A 17,123-nucleotide genomic window follows, 5' to 3' on the forward strand; every position below is an offset into this window, starting at 1 on the left:
GCCTGCTTGGGATTCTCTCTCTCTGCCCCTACCCTCATTTGCATGCTCTCTCTCAAAATAAATAAAGTTAAAAACAAACAAAGAATGCTGAAACAGGTGGTCCTCAGGCTAAGCTCTGAAAAACACTTTGTTGTTTGGAGAGTGGGGAAGTCCCATCATTACTGATTACATTAACCCTTGGTTACTCCAGAGAATAGAATGATGCCAAGTGCAGTATGCTCCAGCGGTTCCCTAAGTTCCATGGCTCAGAATGGAACAGAACCCACTAGAAAGCCTGATATTAAACTTACCAACAGCACGTGGGGACTAAGAGGAGGATTCCCAAGATTCCTGTTTGACTGTCAAACAGTACCTAGGATGGGAATGGCCTTACTAGACTGGATGCCTTCCAGATCTGGCAATAAGGAGACTAAAGGGAATCCCAAGGGGAGAAAAAAGAGGAACTGAGACTGGCTTTTGATAAAGGAATAGAGACAGTGTGGGCTGTTTTCCTGCTAGGGGGAGGAAAGGGATGAGCTTAAGTCTAAAGTCACGCTAAGCCTGTATAAGGAAGCAACACACCCGGTTCTTGTCTCGGTTCCACTCTGACCTCTGACCAGAAGAAATCCTCTAGACCATTTAAACCTGGGGGCTTTTGTACCCACATCTGATACACGGGAACAACCCTCCTCACCTTCACCTCTCTAATCTCTGAACATGGTCCCTCAGCTCTGACCTCCAAACCCCTTGTTTCAAACCAAAGGACGTCCTTTCTTGCCTCATTGTGTGCCCAGTTCCTTCTTTTCCGGTTTTTAAACCCGACCCTTACTCTCCAGGTCCAGACCCCGGGAACTTCCCGCTCTCCTTCCTCTGATCCCTGACCTCAGCCTTTCCGTCTGTAACTTCCCAAACCTAGGAACTTCTCTTTGTGCTTATCACACCTTCGAACTCACCTTTGAGCCGCCCGTCCCGCTACAGTCCTTGGCCCGGTACTGAGTCCGGGAGAATTCCTCCAGCAGCTCCCCGAGCCCTGGCTCCTGAGGCGGCGGGTTGCCCGAAGAAGCCGAGGGCCCCGCTGAGGCGGCAGCGGCTGCCCTAGCGCCGGCCATGGCCCAGCCCTGCTTCCCCTTCAGCACCCCACGACCCCTCAGCGCGCCTCAACCCTGCCCATGGCACCTGGAGGCACCAACTCCGAAACCTCCCGAACAGCCTCAGCCGCCGCCTTCCCTTTCCACTTCCGGCCCCGCCCCACCCTGCCGGATGTTTACTTCGGCCCTGGCCAATCCGAGCCCGGGACTCGCGCCCTGCCCCGTGATTACCGGCCCACCTCCAAATGCGGAGCGATCCAAGTGGTCTAGGGAGAGGTAGCCGGGGCTACTCCTAGATCCCTCTTGCTCCGCCCCTCGGGGTTTCCCCTGGGGAAGCCGGGCTAAACCACTGAGGCTGCGGGAGGGATGTTAGTACGGGAACGAGGAGGAAGGAACTATGGGAAAGAAGAGGAAGACTGGAATAAACCATTGCAGGAAGAGGAAGAGGGAACGCTTGAAGGCAACTAGTTAGTGTTGGCAATCATAGTAATCATAGTAAGTAATAATAAAACAGCATTTCATAAGGCACTTCTTTTTGCACTGCTCCTCAAAACGTCCCTGTGATTATAATGCTCCTATAGTCAACCCATTTTATCAAAGGAAACAGGAGTCATAACTGTGTTAAAATTCTATAATTGAAAAGCACCATATTCTTTTTTCTTTTTTTTGTTAATGGAATATTTGAAACATTCAAAGAAGTGGCGAGAATAGTATAATGACCCCCTCATGTATTCATTCGTCAGTTTCAGCAATAATCAACATAAACCAAACGATTGCTTAATCAATCTTTCCTCATTCAGTAGAATAATTTTGTAGCAAATCTCATTACTTCATGGGTGAATAGTTCATCTCTATACAGAGATTATACTATACATAGTATTCATCTCTAACAGATTATCACTGTTACAAAATGATTTTTTTGAGGGGGCATTTGGGTGGCTCAGTGGGTTAAGTGTCTGACTTCAGCTCAGGTCATGATTTCGTGGTTCACAGGTTCAAGCCCTGCATCATTGGGCTCTGTGCTGACACCTCAGAGCCTGGAGCCTTCTTCAGATTCTGTGCCCCCCGCCCCTCTCCTGCTCACACTTTGTCTCTCTCTCAAAAATAAACATTTAAAAATTTTTAAAAATTGATTTTTTATTTTTTAATTTTTAAAAAAATTTTTTAACGTTTATTCATTTTTGAGAGACACAGACAGAATGTGAATGGGGGAGGGGCAGAGAGAGAGGGAGGCACAGAATCCGAAGCAGGCTCCAGGCTCTGAGCTGTCAGCACAGAGCCCGTCGTGGGAACCAAACCCACGAACTGTGAAATCATGACCCCAGCCGAAGTCGGAAGCCCAACCGACCCAGTCACCCAGGCGCCCCCAAAAATGATTTTTTTAAAAAGACAACTTAGGTGTGTTAAAAAAACAAAATTCAACGAAGTAAATTTGGCGTTATTCAACCATTCATGAACCTGGCAGCATACCAGGTAGCAAGTAGAAAGGCGCTCAAGGGAACTGTACAAAATGGAAGGATTTTATAGTCAGAAGGAAGATGGGGCAAGGAAGTTAAAAGAGTTGAACATTTCAGCCAAGTTTACCTTTCCTTAGGGGAAGACAAAGGGTCTTATCGTGCAGATTACCTCACTAGTACTGACTAGGAAATTGCCGAATAATTGGTTCAAAATTCCACCCCTGGGAGAAGCTGAAACTCCAACTAGGTTAGGCTTTAAGTCTTGATGATGCTAAGCAAAACCGACTCCATTTGGAGTTCTTATTGTTTCTTTTTAACCGGTAATACAAACAAACCGTATTTAGTACCTCATGAAGCTGTAGTCTCTGTTCCCAAGGTCCAGAGAACTGCAAAATGGGGCAGGAGGCAGGAAGATTTTATAGAATAAAGAATAAGTAACAAGGAAGAGAAAAAATAGAAAATAAATAAGAAAGAAGGAAGGAAGTATAGAGCCCAGAGTTGGCCGGTAGCCGGGGCACAGGGATGCAAGGGCACCTGTCTGTGGGGGTCCTAAACAGACCAGGTTTATCCACTCACTGCTGACAAAATCTAAAGGCAAAGCAATGAGTAGTAGTGAAACAAGAGAGGAATTTATTTCATTGAGGGGAAGACAGCGGACTAGCATCTCAAAGATCTCAAAGACTCTCGAAGTGCTGAAAGTATTTCCAGGTTTATATAAGGAAAATGTGGGACAAAGTTCGGTGGGTACCTAAGGCAGTAAAGGTGTGGTCCAGCATTGTCATGGGTGGGATCTGGCTGGCTCAGGGCAGTCCTTACTGCTTCAGGAGGTAGTTTTGGTTCCCATAAGTGGATACTTTGTCTGCAGGGTCTTTTGCTTGAGTTGTGTAATAAACTGGAAAGAAGAATTTAATCAATTAGAAGTTTGAAGTCAAAATGGAGAGAGTTGCAGTCCTCTTTCAGGCTTGGCATTTGGGGATTGGCTAAATCTAATGTGTTTCTGGTCAAGCAGAGTATTTACAGGGACATGAAAGTTATCTGAGTTTCAGTTTGTTAACCTGGTACCCCAGGCAGGAATGACTGTACCTTGGGCCTAAAAATTGATTCCCCCTTCCCCTTTTTTGATCATTCCCTGAATGGTTTGATTTAAAAAAAAAAAAAATCAGTATTAGTGTGACTCTTAGTTACCATTGTCTCTACAGGTCTCAGTATAATATACATAAGAGATGATGTCAGGATTGTATTCTTGGAACTGGTTTCATCCTTCTGTTCTCTGTTGTCATTCCAGTTGGAGAGAGATCATTTTGTGGATGACCAATGGCTGCACACATGCATTTAAAACTTTGAGAGAATGTAGCGTGTAGGGAGACAATAGTAATTATTACCAGCCAAACAATATTCATGATCTAAAGCAGCTAGAATATTGAGGATACTTCTTACTTCTTTTTTTTTTAATTTTTAAATTTATTTATTTATTTTGAGAGAGACAAGGGTAGGGGCAGACAAGAGGGAGAGAGAGAATCCCAAGCAGGCTCCACACCATCAGCACAGAACCCAATGTGAGACCCAATGCAGGGCCCGAACCCACGAACTGCAAGATCATGACCTGAGCCAAGATGAAGAGTCGGACACTTAACTGACTGAGCCACCCAGGCACCCCTGAAGATACTTCTTTAAGCCAGTTGACTTGTTTACGTATTTTGTGTATTTCACATGTCTCCACTTCCCCAGAGGTGTTTATCTAGCAACATTGTTCTGGAGAAACTGAGGCATTGGAAATCAGGAAGAAGTTTGTCACAAGCAGAAAGAACTATATAGGATTACCAGCAGCATAGCAAATCCAACAGTTGATTTACCTTCCTTTATAATGGCCTGAGATATGTGCACAGTGGCATTGTCTTTACAGGCCAGGAGAAGGTAAAAGGTAAAGAAAAGAATCAAAATGTAGAGGCTGCTTTTAGGCAAACAGACTTGAAAAATGGAATGTAGAAATGGCCCACGGTGACCCTCTGGCTGAATACAGACTGGCCCATCAGAGGACCCACTTCAAAAGATCCATAGACCCTAACTACGCAATGGGCTACTTACTACCAGACACAGTTAAACAAAAATGGGAAAATTCCATAGATCACCAGACTTCCTCACCTTCCTCCTTTAAAAACAATCCCCACCCACTGTCTCATTGTAGACAGTCTCTCCTCTGATGTCCTACCTGCTGCTTCCTTGTGGTGTATTCAATAAACTTTTATCTCCTTTGTTTTGCCTTGAGTTAATCCTTTCATGACCAGTACAACCAACTTCCACCTGATTGTTGCCCTACATTGGGGGAGCCATCTGATCCAAGAAAGACACCATAATAAAGACCTTTATACTGTAAGAATTAGGAAAAGAATGGTCAGAAAGGGAAAGAGGAATGGAAAGAAATGTCTTAGATCCTGATGCAGTTTTGGAGTGGTGAGGGGCCAGAGCTGACGGCCAAGAAAGAATTCTTGAGATGTCTTTGGTGCAAAAAGGTGATATTATTAAAGCGTGGGGTCAGGACCCATGGGTTGTGAGGAGTGACTGATTATATATACTATGGACTTGGAGTTCCTAGAAAAATGCTATTCTCTGCCTGTCTCAAGTACTTGTCAATGGGTTACAGGTTACAAAGTAATTTAATTTCACCTACCATTTCCTTCTTGCCTTTGTTCCTCACATCACTATGAAGGGGAGGGTAATGTTGGGGCTCCAGGAAACTGAGTCTATGGGTTTCTGGAGGTTAGGCTATTGGTAAGATTGCCTTTTTCTCATAATATACTAAGACTGATGGAGGGTCAGGTCCTATTTGACTGTGATCTCTTATCAGTTAATCATTTGTCTTCTCCTTCTCTTAGCTTTAGGGCAGCCAGGAGTGCCTGAGAAATGCCACACTATCCCCCCCTGGGGTGGGGGAAGGAGGTCAGCTTACCTTATGCTCCCTCATCAATCTAACTTCTTGGGAAAAAGCAGTCTACCTTGATTTCAGCTACTTCTCCTTCTAGTCAATTTGATTTTGAGGTCTTTAGCATTCACGCAGGGCCAAATGTCAGATGTGGCCTTCTTCAGTTGTGAAATATGCACCCAACTTTTGATACCTGTGAGAAGTAAGAGAGAAGATTAGCTTTCAGAAATACCAAATAAAAGCTGTGCTGTCTAGTTACTAGTAGGTTTACAACCTATTGGAAATATGTATAAACCCCACCCACCACAATGAAGTCCCAAGCCCTTAGACACTTCACCTCCTGGTCCTTTTTCCCCTGTTTCATGGGCTTATTTTTGTTGGCTTTGCAATGGGCATCTGTGAAAGAACAAAGGGAGGAGTCTCTGCATCACCTCAGGGAATATACATTTACTCCAATCATACAGCTTTTTGCCTTACATGGGCATAGGTGACATCTGGGTAAGGCTGTAAACCTCTGTAGTATCAGCCAATAATGAACCAGAGGAGGGACTTGCATACTAGGAAATAAATTGCTGTAACTTCCCCGAGTGTGCCTATCCACCAGACACTGCTCTTGCAAGAACATTGATTAAAACCTCACTTCACTGTGCTCCGAGTCTTTGCATCCCTCCTTTGATTGGGTCGATGGGCTTATTTCTAACAATAATTTGGCAGTGGTGTCAATGGTCAAGAATACTTGGTGGGGTCCTTTCCATGAAACTCACTTCTGCAAAAGCATTAGAGTGCAAATGACAAAAGACTTAAAAATATCCATGCTTAAAGATCTGAAGATTCTTTTTTTTTTTTTTAAGTTTATTCATTTTTGAGAGAGACAGATAGAGTGTGAGCAGGGGAGGGTCAGAGAAGCGAGACACAGAATCCAAAGCAGGATCCAGGCTCTGAGCTGTCAGTACAGAGCCTGACATGGGGCTTAAACTCATGAACTGTGAGATCATGACCTGAGCTGAAGTCAGACGCTTAGCCGACTGAGCCACCCAGGCGCCCCTGATCATTCTTTATTATGATGGAATCAACAAGGAAATTTGGTTATTTCTGGTGAGGGAGCCAAAGGCAAGCTGAGGGCAAAGCACAAGCTAGTAACTCTTCCCTGCCATGGGATATGTGTGATGATCCTCAGGCATTCCTGTCTGCCCAAGAACAAAGGAAACGGAAAAACAAACAGTTAAGTCATAGAGATCACAGTCATGCAGGACCTGAGTCTCCATCAGTTTACATATGTCTTAGTAAATTACGAGACATCTAAGGCAATCTTATCAATAGCCTAACCTCCAGAAACCCATAGACTCAGCCTCCTAACATCAGCCTAACATCACCCTTCCCTCCATAGTGATGTAGGTACCAAAGGCAAGAAGAAAATGTAAATAAAATTAAATTTCTTTATAACCTGCAGCCCACTGAAAAATACTTGAGGCAGGCTGAGTGTAACACTTCTCCAGGAACTCCCTACTGTCTTAATGCTTTGCTAGAGGGAAAAACAACCTTAGCTTGACAATAGCTAGGCCTCCAGTATCTTAGGAGCCCTCTTTAGCTCCTAAAGCTCTTGCATATGGAAGTCCTTTCAAAAACTTCCCTTTTGCCTTGACCTCCCCCAAATCCATAGTATATAATCAGTCACTCCTCACAACCCCAGTGCAGTTCTTTCTGTCCATGGGTCCTGTCCCCCTGCTTTAATAAAATCACCTTTTTGCACCAAAGACATCTCAAAAATTCTTTTTTGGCCGTCAGATCCAGACCCCCACCAGCACTCCAAAACCACATGTTTCTATGACACAAAACATTTTAAGATGAAACCTGAAATTATAACTGGTAACATTAAACCAGGGCCTATCAGATTTTTAGGAATTTTATACAAGTTCTGGAACACTTATGTTAATAACATACCCATACAAATATAAACTAAGAAGGTTAAACATCACTTCCTATTTGGCATGCTTACTTTGTTATTTAATAAACCAAATAAGCATTATTAATAAACAAAATTTAATAAACCAAATAAGCATTATAAACATTTCCCTTTTTATAGGGAGAGAGAACAGATCTTTTTTTTTTTTTATTTTATTTATTTTATTTATTTTTCAACGTTTTTTATTTATTTTTTTTGGGACAGAGAGAGACAGAGCATGAACGGGGGAGGGGCAGAGAGAGAGGGAGACACAGAATCGGAAACAGGCTCCAGGCTCCCAGCCATCAGCCCAGAGCCTGACGCGGGGCTCGAATTCACGGACCGCGAGATCGTGACCTGGCTGAAGTCGGACGCTCAACCGACTGCGTCACCCAGGCGCCCGAACAGATCTTTTTTGAGATGTTCCAGAGACCCTGTGAAATTCTCAAAGTTAGTTCAAGGTAAACAACAACAACAACAACAACAACTATAACAACTTCATTTAGAATTTTATTTGGGAGAGGTTTGTAAAAGATGATCTATTTAGGGGCACCTGGGGGCTCAATCAGAGGAGCGTGCAACTCTTGATCTCAGGATCGTGAGTTTGAGCCCTATATTGGTTGTAGAGATGACTTAAATAAGTAAAGATTTTGGGGCGCCTGGGTGGCTCAGTCAGTTGAGCGACCAACTTCAGTTCAGGTCATGATCTCATGGTTTGTGAATTCAAACTCTGCATTGGGCTCTGTGCTGACAGCTCAGAGTCTGGAGCCTGCTTCTGATTCTGTGCCTCCCTCTCTCTCTGCCCCTCCCCGACTCACACTCTGTCTCTCTCAAAAATAAAATAAAACGTTTAAAAAAAAAAAAAAGAATGGGGCTCAGCAGCCTGGGTTCAAATCCCAGCACCACCAATTCTCAGCTGTGTGACCTTGAGCAAGTCACTTGATCTCTCTGAGCTAATAAAGCACCTGCCTCATTACGTTGTTGGAAGATTTAAATGGCTTACCTATAGAGCACCTGGTACAGTGCCAGGCACACAGTAATTGCTCAGTACACGTGGGAAGAAAAAAAATCAAAGCCTTTCTAAGGGGGCAACTTTTTATTATTTTATTTTATTTTACTTTATTTTACTTTATTGTTTGTTTGCTTGTTTGTTTATTGTAGGCTCCACGCCCAACATGGGGCTTAACTCTGAGGCCTCTGAGATCAAGAGTCTGCACGCTGTACCACTGAGCCAGCCAGACCCCCCAGGAGGGAGGCAACTTTTGAACTGAGACCTAAATAATGAGAAAGAATGAGCTGCATGAAGATCTGTGAAGATCCTTCTGGGTGGAGAAACAGCCAGAGAAAAGATCCTGAGGCAGGAGTGAACTTACTGTGTTTGAGAAGGAGAAGGGGTGCTTTTGGGAGCTGGAGAGGCAAGGCTGAGGGTGAGAAGGGCTGATCAGTGGTAGGAGAGATGGGAACAGTCAGCTCATGAAAGGGTGGGCTTGGAGGCTTAAGCTGGGAATTCAGAATTTATTTAAATGACAAGGAGGAGCTGCTGGAGAGGTTCCAGCGGGGGGGAGGGGGGGTGGTTCGGGGGGTGACATGGACTCTACCTGTTTGGAACAATTATGGTCTGGCTTCCATGTGGAGAATAGATTTGGAGTGAGGGTGAAAGCAGAAAAACCCGCTAGAAGCTTTACCCAGAACATGTGCAGAACCTGGGACAAGAGTACCAATGGAGGACCCTGTACCATGTGTATAAATACTTAACAGTTATATCAGGTAGGGAAACTGTTTAATAAAACATGTTCTGTCCTCCTACCTTGACACTATACCTTCGTAATGTCAAAATTGAAAAATGTGTATAAAGCCAATTTATATGACTGAAAGTCAGCACAATATTGAAGATGGCTGGATTTAATTATTGTGAATTGTATAAGTGTTTTGTTCATAGAATAATAAAATGATACATAATTTATAAATAATTCTGGGGGGCACCTGGGTGGCTCAGTCGGTTAAGCGTCTGACTTTGGCTCAGGTTGTGAGCTCAGAGTTCATGAGTTCAAGCCCCATGTTGTGCTCTGTGCTGACAGCTCAGAACTTGGAGCCTGCTTTGGATTCTGTGTCTCCCTCTTTCTCTGCCCTTTCCCTGCTTGTGCTCTGTCTGTATCTCTCTCTCTCAAAAATAAATAAACATTAAAAACTTTTTAAATAAAAAAGATAAATAATTTTGTATCAATTCTAGTAATTTTTTTTCTTTCTGTGCATTCAGAAATATCACTAATAATTCTGTCAGGTTTTTCACGTAATGTGTCCTATTGACAGGAGCCCAATTATAGGGTTAAAGATTTATTCAAAATACATGAAATTTGAGTTATTTTCATCCAAAATATAATTTAGGCAAATGTAAAATATTATAATTAAAAATTTTAATTGTTCGTGTATGTTTTCTCAAAAGTTCTTTTTCTCCTAAAATATGCAAAGTTGTTAAAATTATAAGGCAAAATATAATTATACTAAGTGAAAGCTAAATTTTAAAATCAAGGGGCACCTGGGTGGTTCAGTTGTTTAAGCATCCACATCTCGATTTCGGCTCCGATCATGTCATGATCTCACGCTTCCTTGAGTTCGAGTCCCGCTTTGGGCTCTGTGCTGTCAGCGCGGAGCCTGCTTGGAATTCTCTGTCTCCCTCTCTCTCTGCCCCACCTTGCTATCTCTCTCTCTCTCTCAAAATAAATAAGCATTAAAAAAACTTTAATCAAAATCATTTAAAGAAATCTGAAATTACTGTTTGAAAATTTGTTAAAGTAACATAATTTGCGACCCTGGTTGCAATACCAGGGTCCGTCTCATTGCCCGTGTGGAGAATCGGTATCACATGTCGTTCACGTTACATCTAGACAAACATGCATGTAAAATTAAGAGTAATAAATGGGGCGCCTGGGTGGCGCAGTCGGTTAAGCGTCCGACTTCAGCCAGGTCACGATCTCGCGGTCCGTGAGTTCGAGCCCCGCGTCAGGCTCTGGGCTGATAGCTCGGAGCCTGGAGCCTGTTTCCGATTCTGTGTCTCCCTCTCTCTGACCCTCCCCCATTCATGCTCTGTCTCTCTCTGTCCCAAAAATAAATTAAAAAAAAAAAAAAAAAAAAAAAGAGTAATAAAATTGTCAGTACTGCAAAATGTTTCTCAGATACCATGTGCAACTCTTGTGAATATAGAAGTAATTTCTGAGCGCTTTCGGAACCAGAGAAAGGAACACAGAAAGCAGCAAGTTATGGTCGACTGGGCGGTACAGTGTTTTGCCATGCGAGAATCTATTACATTCATGCTCAGACAAGGGGAAGAATCTGACAAACTAATTGATTTGTCTTCTCTCTTATCCAAATGATTCCACCACTCAAATCCTCCCTACGACCTGAAACTGTCTGTCTTAAATGTAAGCAGTGGCACAAGCTACTGAAAACCATCTGAATGTGGTATTTTTTTTTCTTTAGAGTTATGGACGAACTTGCCCTGAGTCATGAGAGTGGATGTGTAGGATTATAGGCTGAACAGTTCTAGGACTAAGCACCAGATCATCAATAACAGAAGGGTCTGTGTGTTCTTTACCCAAGTTTAATGTATGTTTGTGATATATATGCTCCATATATCATATCCATAAAACATGGACCAAGAGCAAGGGTCCCTCTTTCCTGGTTTTAAGGAAATACTGCTATCTAGGAGGCTTTTATGGTCACCCGGGAGAGGGCTACGAGGAAGGAAGCCTGAAGTCTAGCACAAGGGAACAGAGCCTGGGCCACAACCTCAGATCTGGGGCATAGGAAAGACAGGGAGCAGCAGTGACTGCTCCCAGAAAATCCTTAAAGACTAGCAGGTACCACAGAGGCAGGTTCCCTCAAAGGCTCTAACCTTACCATTAGGAGTTTTGCAAACCCTGAGTACAAACAGTTCAACTTAATTTGGTGATAACTGAATGCTCGTGTTTTCCATGATTTTTTTTAAAAAAAAAATTTTTTTTTTCAATGTTTTTAATTTATTTTTGGGACAGAGAGAGACAGAGCATGAACGGGGGAGGGGCAGAGAGAGAGGGAGACACAGAATCGGAAACAGGCTCCAGGCTCCGAGCCATCAGCCCAGAGCCTGATGCGGGGCTCGAACTCACGGACCGCGAGATCGTGACCTGGCTGAAGTCGGACGCTTAACCGACTGCGCCACCCAGGCGCCCCTTTCCATGATTTTTTAATCAACTAATTGCATAAGCTTGTACAGAGTGCTACTGTGTACCAGGAATTGTGCAGGGCCTGGAAGTTAGTGGTGGGCAAGTTGGGGGAGATCCTTGAACTTTGCTGTTCGCAACCTTGCAGGGAAGGCAGAGGGTAAACAGTACATCAGTGACTGGAGTGCCAGTGAAGAGCAGTTTAGGTGCTGTGGGAAAGTTTGGCTCTTCTGGAATCTCATCTGCAGAAAATCTGGACCAGGAAGCTGAATACCTCAGTGGACATCTCTCTTAGGACAGCTGCTCGAATCAAGGAGGGAATTAACTCTCCAGCCAGATTAATTTTTACCCTCAAATTAGTATTACTAAGTGGTATCCCCAGACTGGCAGAGATAGTCTGGCAGAATTTCACTTCTGTTGCTAATCAAGGACCTGTCCGGTGGATTACTTAATAGCATGCCCAACTCTGATTGTTTCTGACTTCAAGATGAATGTCTTAGGCCCAGTTGAAGTCAAGGAAATTGCTTTCCTGATCTTCAGATCTGATCCTTAACAAATAACTGGGATGGGGAGGCAAGAGGAAGAATGGCCCAAAGAAGAGTGTACGGATGGACTTTAGAGCCAGGCAGACCTGCTCGGCTGGGTTTCCAGGCTGTGTGACTTTGAGTGAGTCAACTCCATTCTCTAGGCTTCAGTTTCCTTATCTGTAAAATGAGGGCACTGGCATTTATCTCATTGGGTCATAGAAGGGATTAAAGGTAAAAATGTTTTTAAAGCCTCAACATTTTGCTTTTTCCTTATTGCACAAATAATTTTGGCTTTCTAAATAGATTTGGTTTCTTGCTAGAGGTTATTGCTAGGAGGTTAGTTAAAATGGTTTGGATTCCTGGGAAAGATTTTTTTTTAATTAGCCATATTTCATTCTCTTTATAAAAGTAATACTGAATTTGGGGTGCCTGGGTGGCTCAGTTGGTTAAATGGCTGACTTCCGCTCAGGTCATGATCCCATGGTTTGTGAGGTTGAGCCCTGGGCTGTCTGCTTTCAGCAGGGAGCCTCTTCAGTCCTCTGTCCCCCTCTCTTTCTGCCCATCCCCTGTGTGCTCTCTCTCTCTCTCTCAAAAATAAATATTAAAAAAAAAAGAAAAAGTAATACTGAATTCAACCAATATGGTGAATTGAATTAGTGACAAAATATCTTTTCTCCAAGTTCACATTCACAGAAATGTTTGGATGTGTGGCCTACCAAAAAGCCATTTCCTCCTCTTACTTGTTCTTTCATCACAACTGAGCTTACCTCCCAGTAGAGAGACTGGAAAATGCTCAGATTCACTCTTCCTGTCTCTCTCATGGACAGGATATAGGCAGGTTACTCATTCCTGGCCAATGGGACCTGGGGGAAAGACTGCAAAGGGACTCTGAGAAAAGTCCTCTTCCCTAATAGCAAGGGATGCATGGAAAGAAACTCACCCTTCCTCTTCTCTAGGCAGCGCTATGTCTGCTTCAGCCATCTTACGACCATGGTGAAGAATATTATAGATGGACAGCAGAGTGGAAAGATGGAAATTTTTGGGTCCTTGATGTCATCGTTGAGTCACAAAGTTAACTTAAGAATACTTAATCTCTGATATACATGTAAAGATGAGAAGAGGGTCAGAATTCCATTCTACGTCCTTGGGATTAGCATCCCAAGCAAAGAAATGATTGATTGATCAATTGATTGATTGATTTAATTTTTTTTAATGTTTATTTACTTTTGAGAGACAGAGAGAGACAGAGTGTGAGCAGGGGAGGGGCAGAGAGAGAGAAAGAAAGACACAGAATCTGAAGTGGCTCCAGGCTCTGAACGGTCAGTACAGAGCCCGATGCGGGGCTCAAACTCACAAGCCCTGAGATCATGACCTGAGCCAAAGTTGGATGCTTAACTGATTGAGCCACCCAGGCGCCCCAGAAATGATTTAAAAAATTGGTCTAGGATTGATGATACCCACAGGCCCTGCAGGACAAAGTGTAACATATCTCTGTAGAACATTTCTGTAATCCCTGAATCCATAGTTTGTCTTTTCCAAATGTCATATAGTTGGAATCATACTGTATGTAGTCTTTTCAGATTGGCTTCTTTCACTCCCAGTACTGTCCATTTAGGGTTCCTCCATGTCTCTTCGTGGCTTGGCAGCTCATTTCTTTTTTTAGCACTGAATAATACTCCATTGTCTGGACTTACCAATTTATATATACAGTTCTCTGCTGAAGGACATTTTTGGTTGTTTCCAAGTTTGGGAAATTATGAATAAAACTGCTATAAACATCCATGTGCAGGTTTTTGTGTGGACATGTTTTCAACTCCTTTGGGTAAATACCAAAGTGTGTGATTGCTGGATTATTTATTTTTTAAGTGTTTATTTATTTTGAGAGAGAGCATGAGCCAGGGAGGGGAGGGGCAGAGAGAGGAGAGAATCCCAAGCAGGTTCTGTGCTGACAGCACAGAGCCTGATGAAATCAAGAGTCGGATGCTTAACTGACTGAGCCACCCAGGTACCCCTAGAGTATTTATGTTTATGTGAGTCTGCCAAACTGTCTTCCAAAGTGGCAGTACAATTTGCATTCCCACCAGCAATGAATGAGAGTTCCTGCTTTTCCACATCTTCACCAGAAACTTGATAAGGATGCATCTACATCTACATTGGACCAACAGGTCTACAGATGGCTTTGGGTAGCATGAACATTTTAATAATATTAACTCTTCCAATCCGTGAACACGAGATAGCTTTCCATTTATTTGTGTCTTCTTCTATTTTTTTTTTTTTATCAATGTCTTGTAGTTCTGGTGTATATATCTTTCACTTCCTTGGTTAAATTTGTTTTTCAGTATTTTATTGTTTGTTTTTTTTTTTTTTCAACATTTTTTATTTATTTTTGGGACAGAGAGAGACAGAGCATGAACGGGGGAGGGGCAGAGAGAGAGGGAGACACAGAATCGGAAACAGGCTCCAGGCTCTGAGCCATCAGCCCAGAGCCTGACGCGGGGCTCGAACTCACGGACTGCGAGATCGTGACCTGGCTGAAGTCGGACGCTTAACCGACTGTGCCACCCAGGCGCCCCAGTATTTTATTGTTTTTTTTTTTTTTTTTTTTTTTTTTTTTAATTTATTTTTTTTGGGACAGAGAGAGACAGAGCATGAACGGGGGAGGGGCAGAGACAGAGGGAGACACAGAAGCGGAAACAGGCTCCAGGCTCTGAGCCATCAGCCCAGAGCCTGACGCGGGGCTCGAACTCACGGACCGCGAGATCGTGACCTGGCTGAAGTCGGACGCTTAACCGACTGCGCCACCCAGGCGCCCCTATTGTTTTTAATGTTAAATGGAATTGCATGTTTCTTTTTCAGATAGTTCATTGTTAGTGTATAGAAATGCGACTGAATTTCATATGTTGATTTTGTATCTTGAAAATTTACTGAATTTGCTTATGAATTCTAAGAGTTTTAGAGGCTCTTTGTTTGTTTGTTTGTTTTTAGTAAACTCTGTCCTGAGTGTGGGTCTCGAACTCATGGCCTTGAGATCAAGAGTTGCATGCTCTGCAGACTGACCCAGACAGGTGCCTCAGTTTTTGGAGTCTTTGGTATTTTATTTAGGATTTTTATATATAGAAGATCATGACATCAGCAAACAGATAATTTTACTACTTTCTTTCTGATTTGGATGCCTTTTGCTTTTTGTTGTTGTTGTTGTTGTTGTTAAAGTAGGCTTCACGCCCAGTGTGGAGCCCAATGCAAGACTTGAATTCATGACCCAAGATCAAGACCTGAGCTGAAATCAGGAGTCAGATGCTTAACTGACTGAGCCACCCAGACGCCCCTGATTTGGATGCCTTTTATTTGCTTTTCTTGCCTAATTGCTCTGACTAGGACTGCCGGTAGTATGGTGAATAGGAATATTGAGAGTGGGGACAACTGTCTTGTTCTTGATCTTATAGGGAAAGCTTTCAGCCTTTATACCACTGAGTATAATGTTAGCTGTGGGTTAGTCATATATGGACTTTATTATGTTGAGATATGTTCCTCCTATACCCAATTTGTTGAGAGGTTTTATCATGAACAGATGTTGAATTTGTCAAATGCTTTTTCTGCATCTATTGAGATGATTGTATGATTTTTATCTTTCATTCTATTAATGTGGTGTGTCATATTTATTGATTTGCATATGTAGAGTTATCCTTTCATCCTACGGATAAACCCCACGTGATGATTGTGCATGATCCTTTTAATTGTGTTGTTGAATTCAGTTTGCTGATATTTTGTGGATGATTTTTGCATCTATATTCACCAGGGATATTAACCTACGGTTTACTTTTCAAGTATTATCCTTAGCTGGCTTTGATATCAGGGTAATGCTAGTCTCATAAAATAAGTTTGGTAGCATTCCCTACTCTTCAGCTTCTTAGATGAATTTAAGAAGAATTGACACTAATTCTTCTTTAAATGTTTGGTAGAATTTAACCACGCAGCCATCTGGTCCTGGACTTTTCTTTATTGGGACATTCTTAATTACTGGTTCAACATCCTTACTCATTATTGGTCTCTTCAGAGTTTCTATTTCTTCATGAGGCAGTCTTGGCAGGTTGTATGTTTCTATGAATTTATCCATTTTTTTAGACTGTACAATTTGTTGTCACTTAATTGTTTACAGTAATCTCTTATGATCCTTTGTATTTCTGTGGTATTAGTTATAATGTCTCCTCTTTCATTTCTAGTTTTATTTATTTGAGTCCTCTCTTTTTTTCTTGGTAAGTCTAGCTAAAGGTTTTTCAAATACATTTATCTTTTCAAAAAAAAACTTTCAGCTTTGTTGATATTTTCTGTTGCTTTTTAATTCTCTGCTTCATTTATTTCTGCTCTGATCTTTGTTATCCCCTTTCTTCTATCAGATTTGGGCTTACTTTGTTCTTGTTTTCCTAGTTCCTTGAGGTGTAAAGTTAGGTTGCTTATTTGAGATCTGTCTTTATTTTAATTTTTTATTTTTTTTAACGTTTATTTATGTTTGAGAAAGAAAGAGAGAGAGCTCATGTGCTGGGGAGAGGCAGAGAGGGAGGAAGACGGAGGATATGAAGCAGGCTCAGGGCTGACAGCAGATGCAGTGCTCGAACTCACAAACCGTGAGATCATGACCTGAGCTGATGTCGGACGTTTAACCAACTGAGCCACCGAGGTGCCCCATCTTTATTTTTAATGCAGGTATTTATCACTACAATCTCCCCCTTAGGATTGCTTTTGCTGCATCCCATAAGTCTTGGTATGTTATACTTCCATATTCACGTGTTCAAAAAAAATTTTTTTGTCTCCCTTCCGATTTCATCTTTGACCCACTGGTTGTTGAAATCGCAGCAAAACAACAGAAAAAGCTACTAGAACCAATAAGCCATTCAGGAGGTCATTAAATACCTGGTTGCATAAAAAAATCAATTGTATTTCGATATAGTAGCAATGAGCAATCAGAAATGGAAGGTAAAAAACAGTACCATTTATAATAACACCCAAAGAAGCA

General features: G+C 42.4%; 1 protein-coding gene and 1 long non-coding RNA gene across 9 annotated transcripts in view; both read right to left on the reverse strand.

Moving 5' to 3' along the window:
* Positions 1-1,227, reverse strand: part of MTMR14 (myotubularin related protein 14) — a 44,837-nt gene extending 43,610 nt beyond the window's left edge. For 4 of the 8 annotated variants that reach the window (XM_058726070.1, XM_058726068.1, XM_058726074.1 and 1 more), the window contains exon 1: positions 933-1,226. In XM_058726070.1, coding sequence (XP_058582053.1) covers positions 933-1,088 — 156 coding nt within the window. In that variant the 5' untranslated portion in view covers positions 1,089-1,226. Of the gene's footprint in view, positions 1-932 lie in introns of all 8 variants that reach the window. The other 4 variants (XM_058726073.1, XM_058726072.1, XM_058726069.1 and 1 more) reach the window with 3 other exon arrangements.
* A 1,945-nt stretch (positions 1,228-3,172) lies between these two features.
* The window catches only part of LOC131509844 (uncharacterized), a 38,708-nt gene continuing 24,757 nt past the window's right edge, over positions 3,173-17,123 (reverse strand). Inside the window, exons 2-3 of the long non-coding RNA XR_009260718.1 lie at positions 5,472-5,637; positions 3,173-3,416 (exon numbers count right to left, since the gene is read on the reverse strand). This is a non-coding gene — a long non-coding RNA (uncharacterized LOC131509844). The remainder of the gene's footprint in view (positions 3,417-5,471; positions 5,638-17,123) is intronic.

Source organism: Neofelis nebulosa, chromosome 4 (genome assembly GCF_028018385.1).
Source record: "Neofelis nebulosa isolate mNeoNeb1 chromosome 4, mNeoNeb1.pri, whole genome shotgun sequence".
Taxonomy (NCBI): Eukaryota; Metazoa; Chordata; class Mammalia; order Carnivora; family Felidae; genus Neofelis; species Neofelis nebulosa.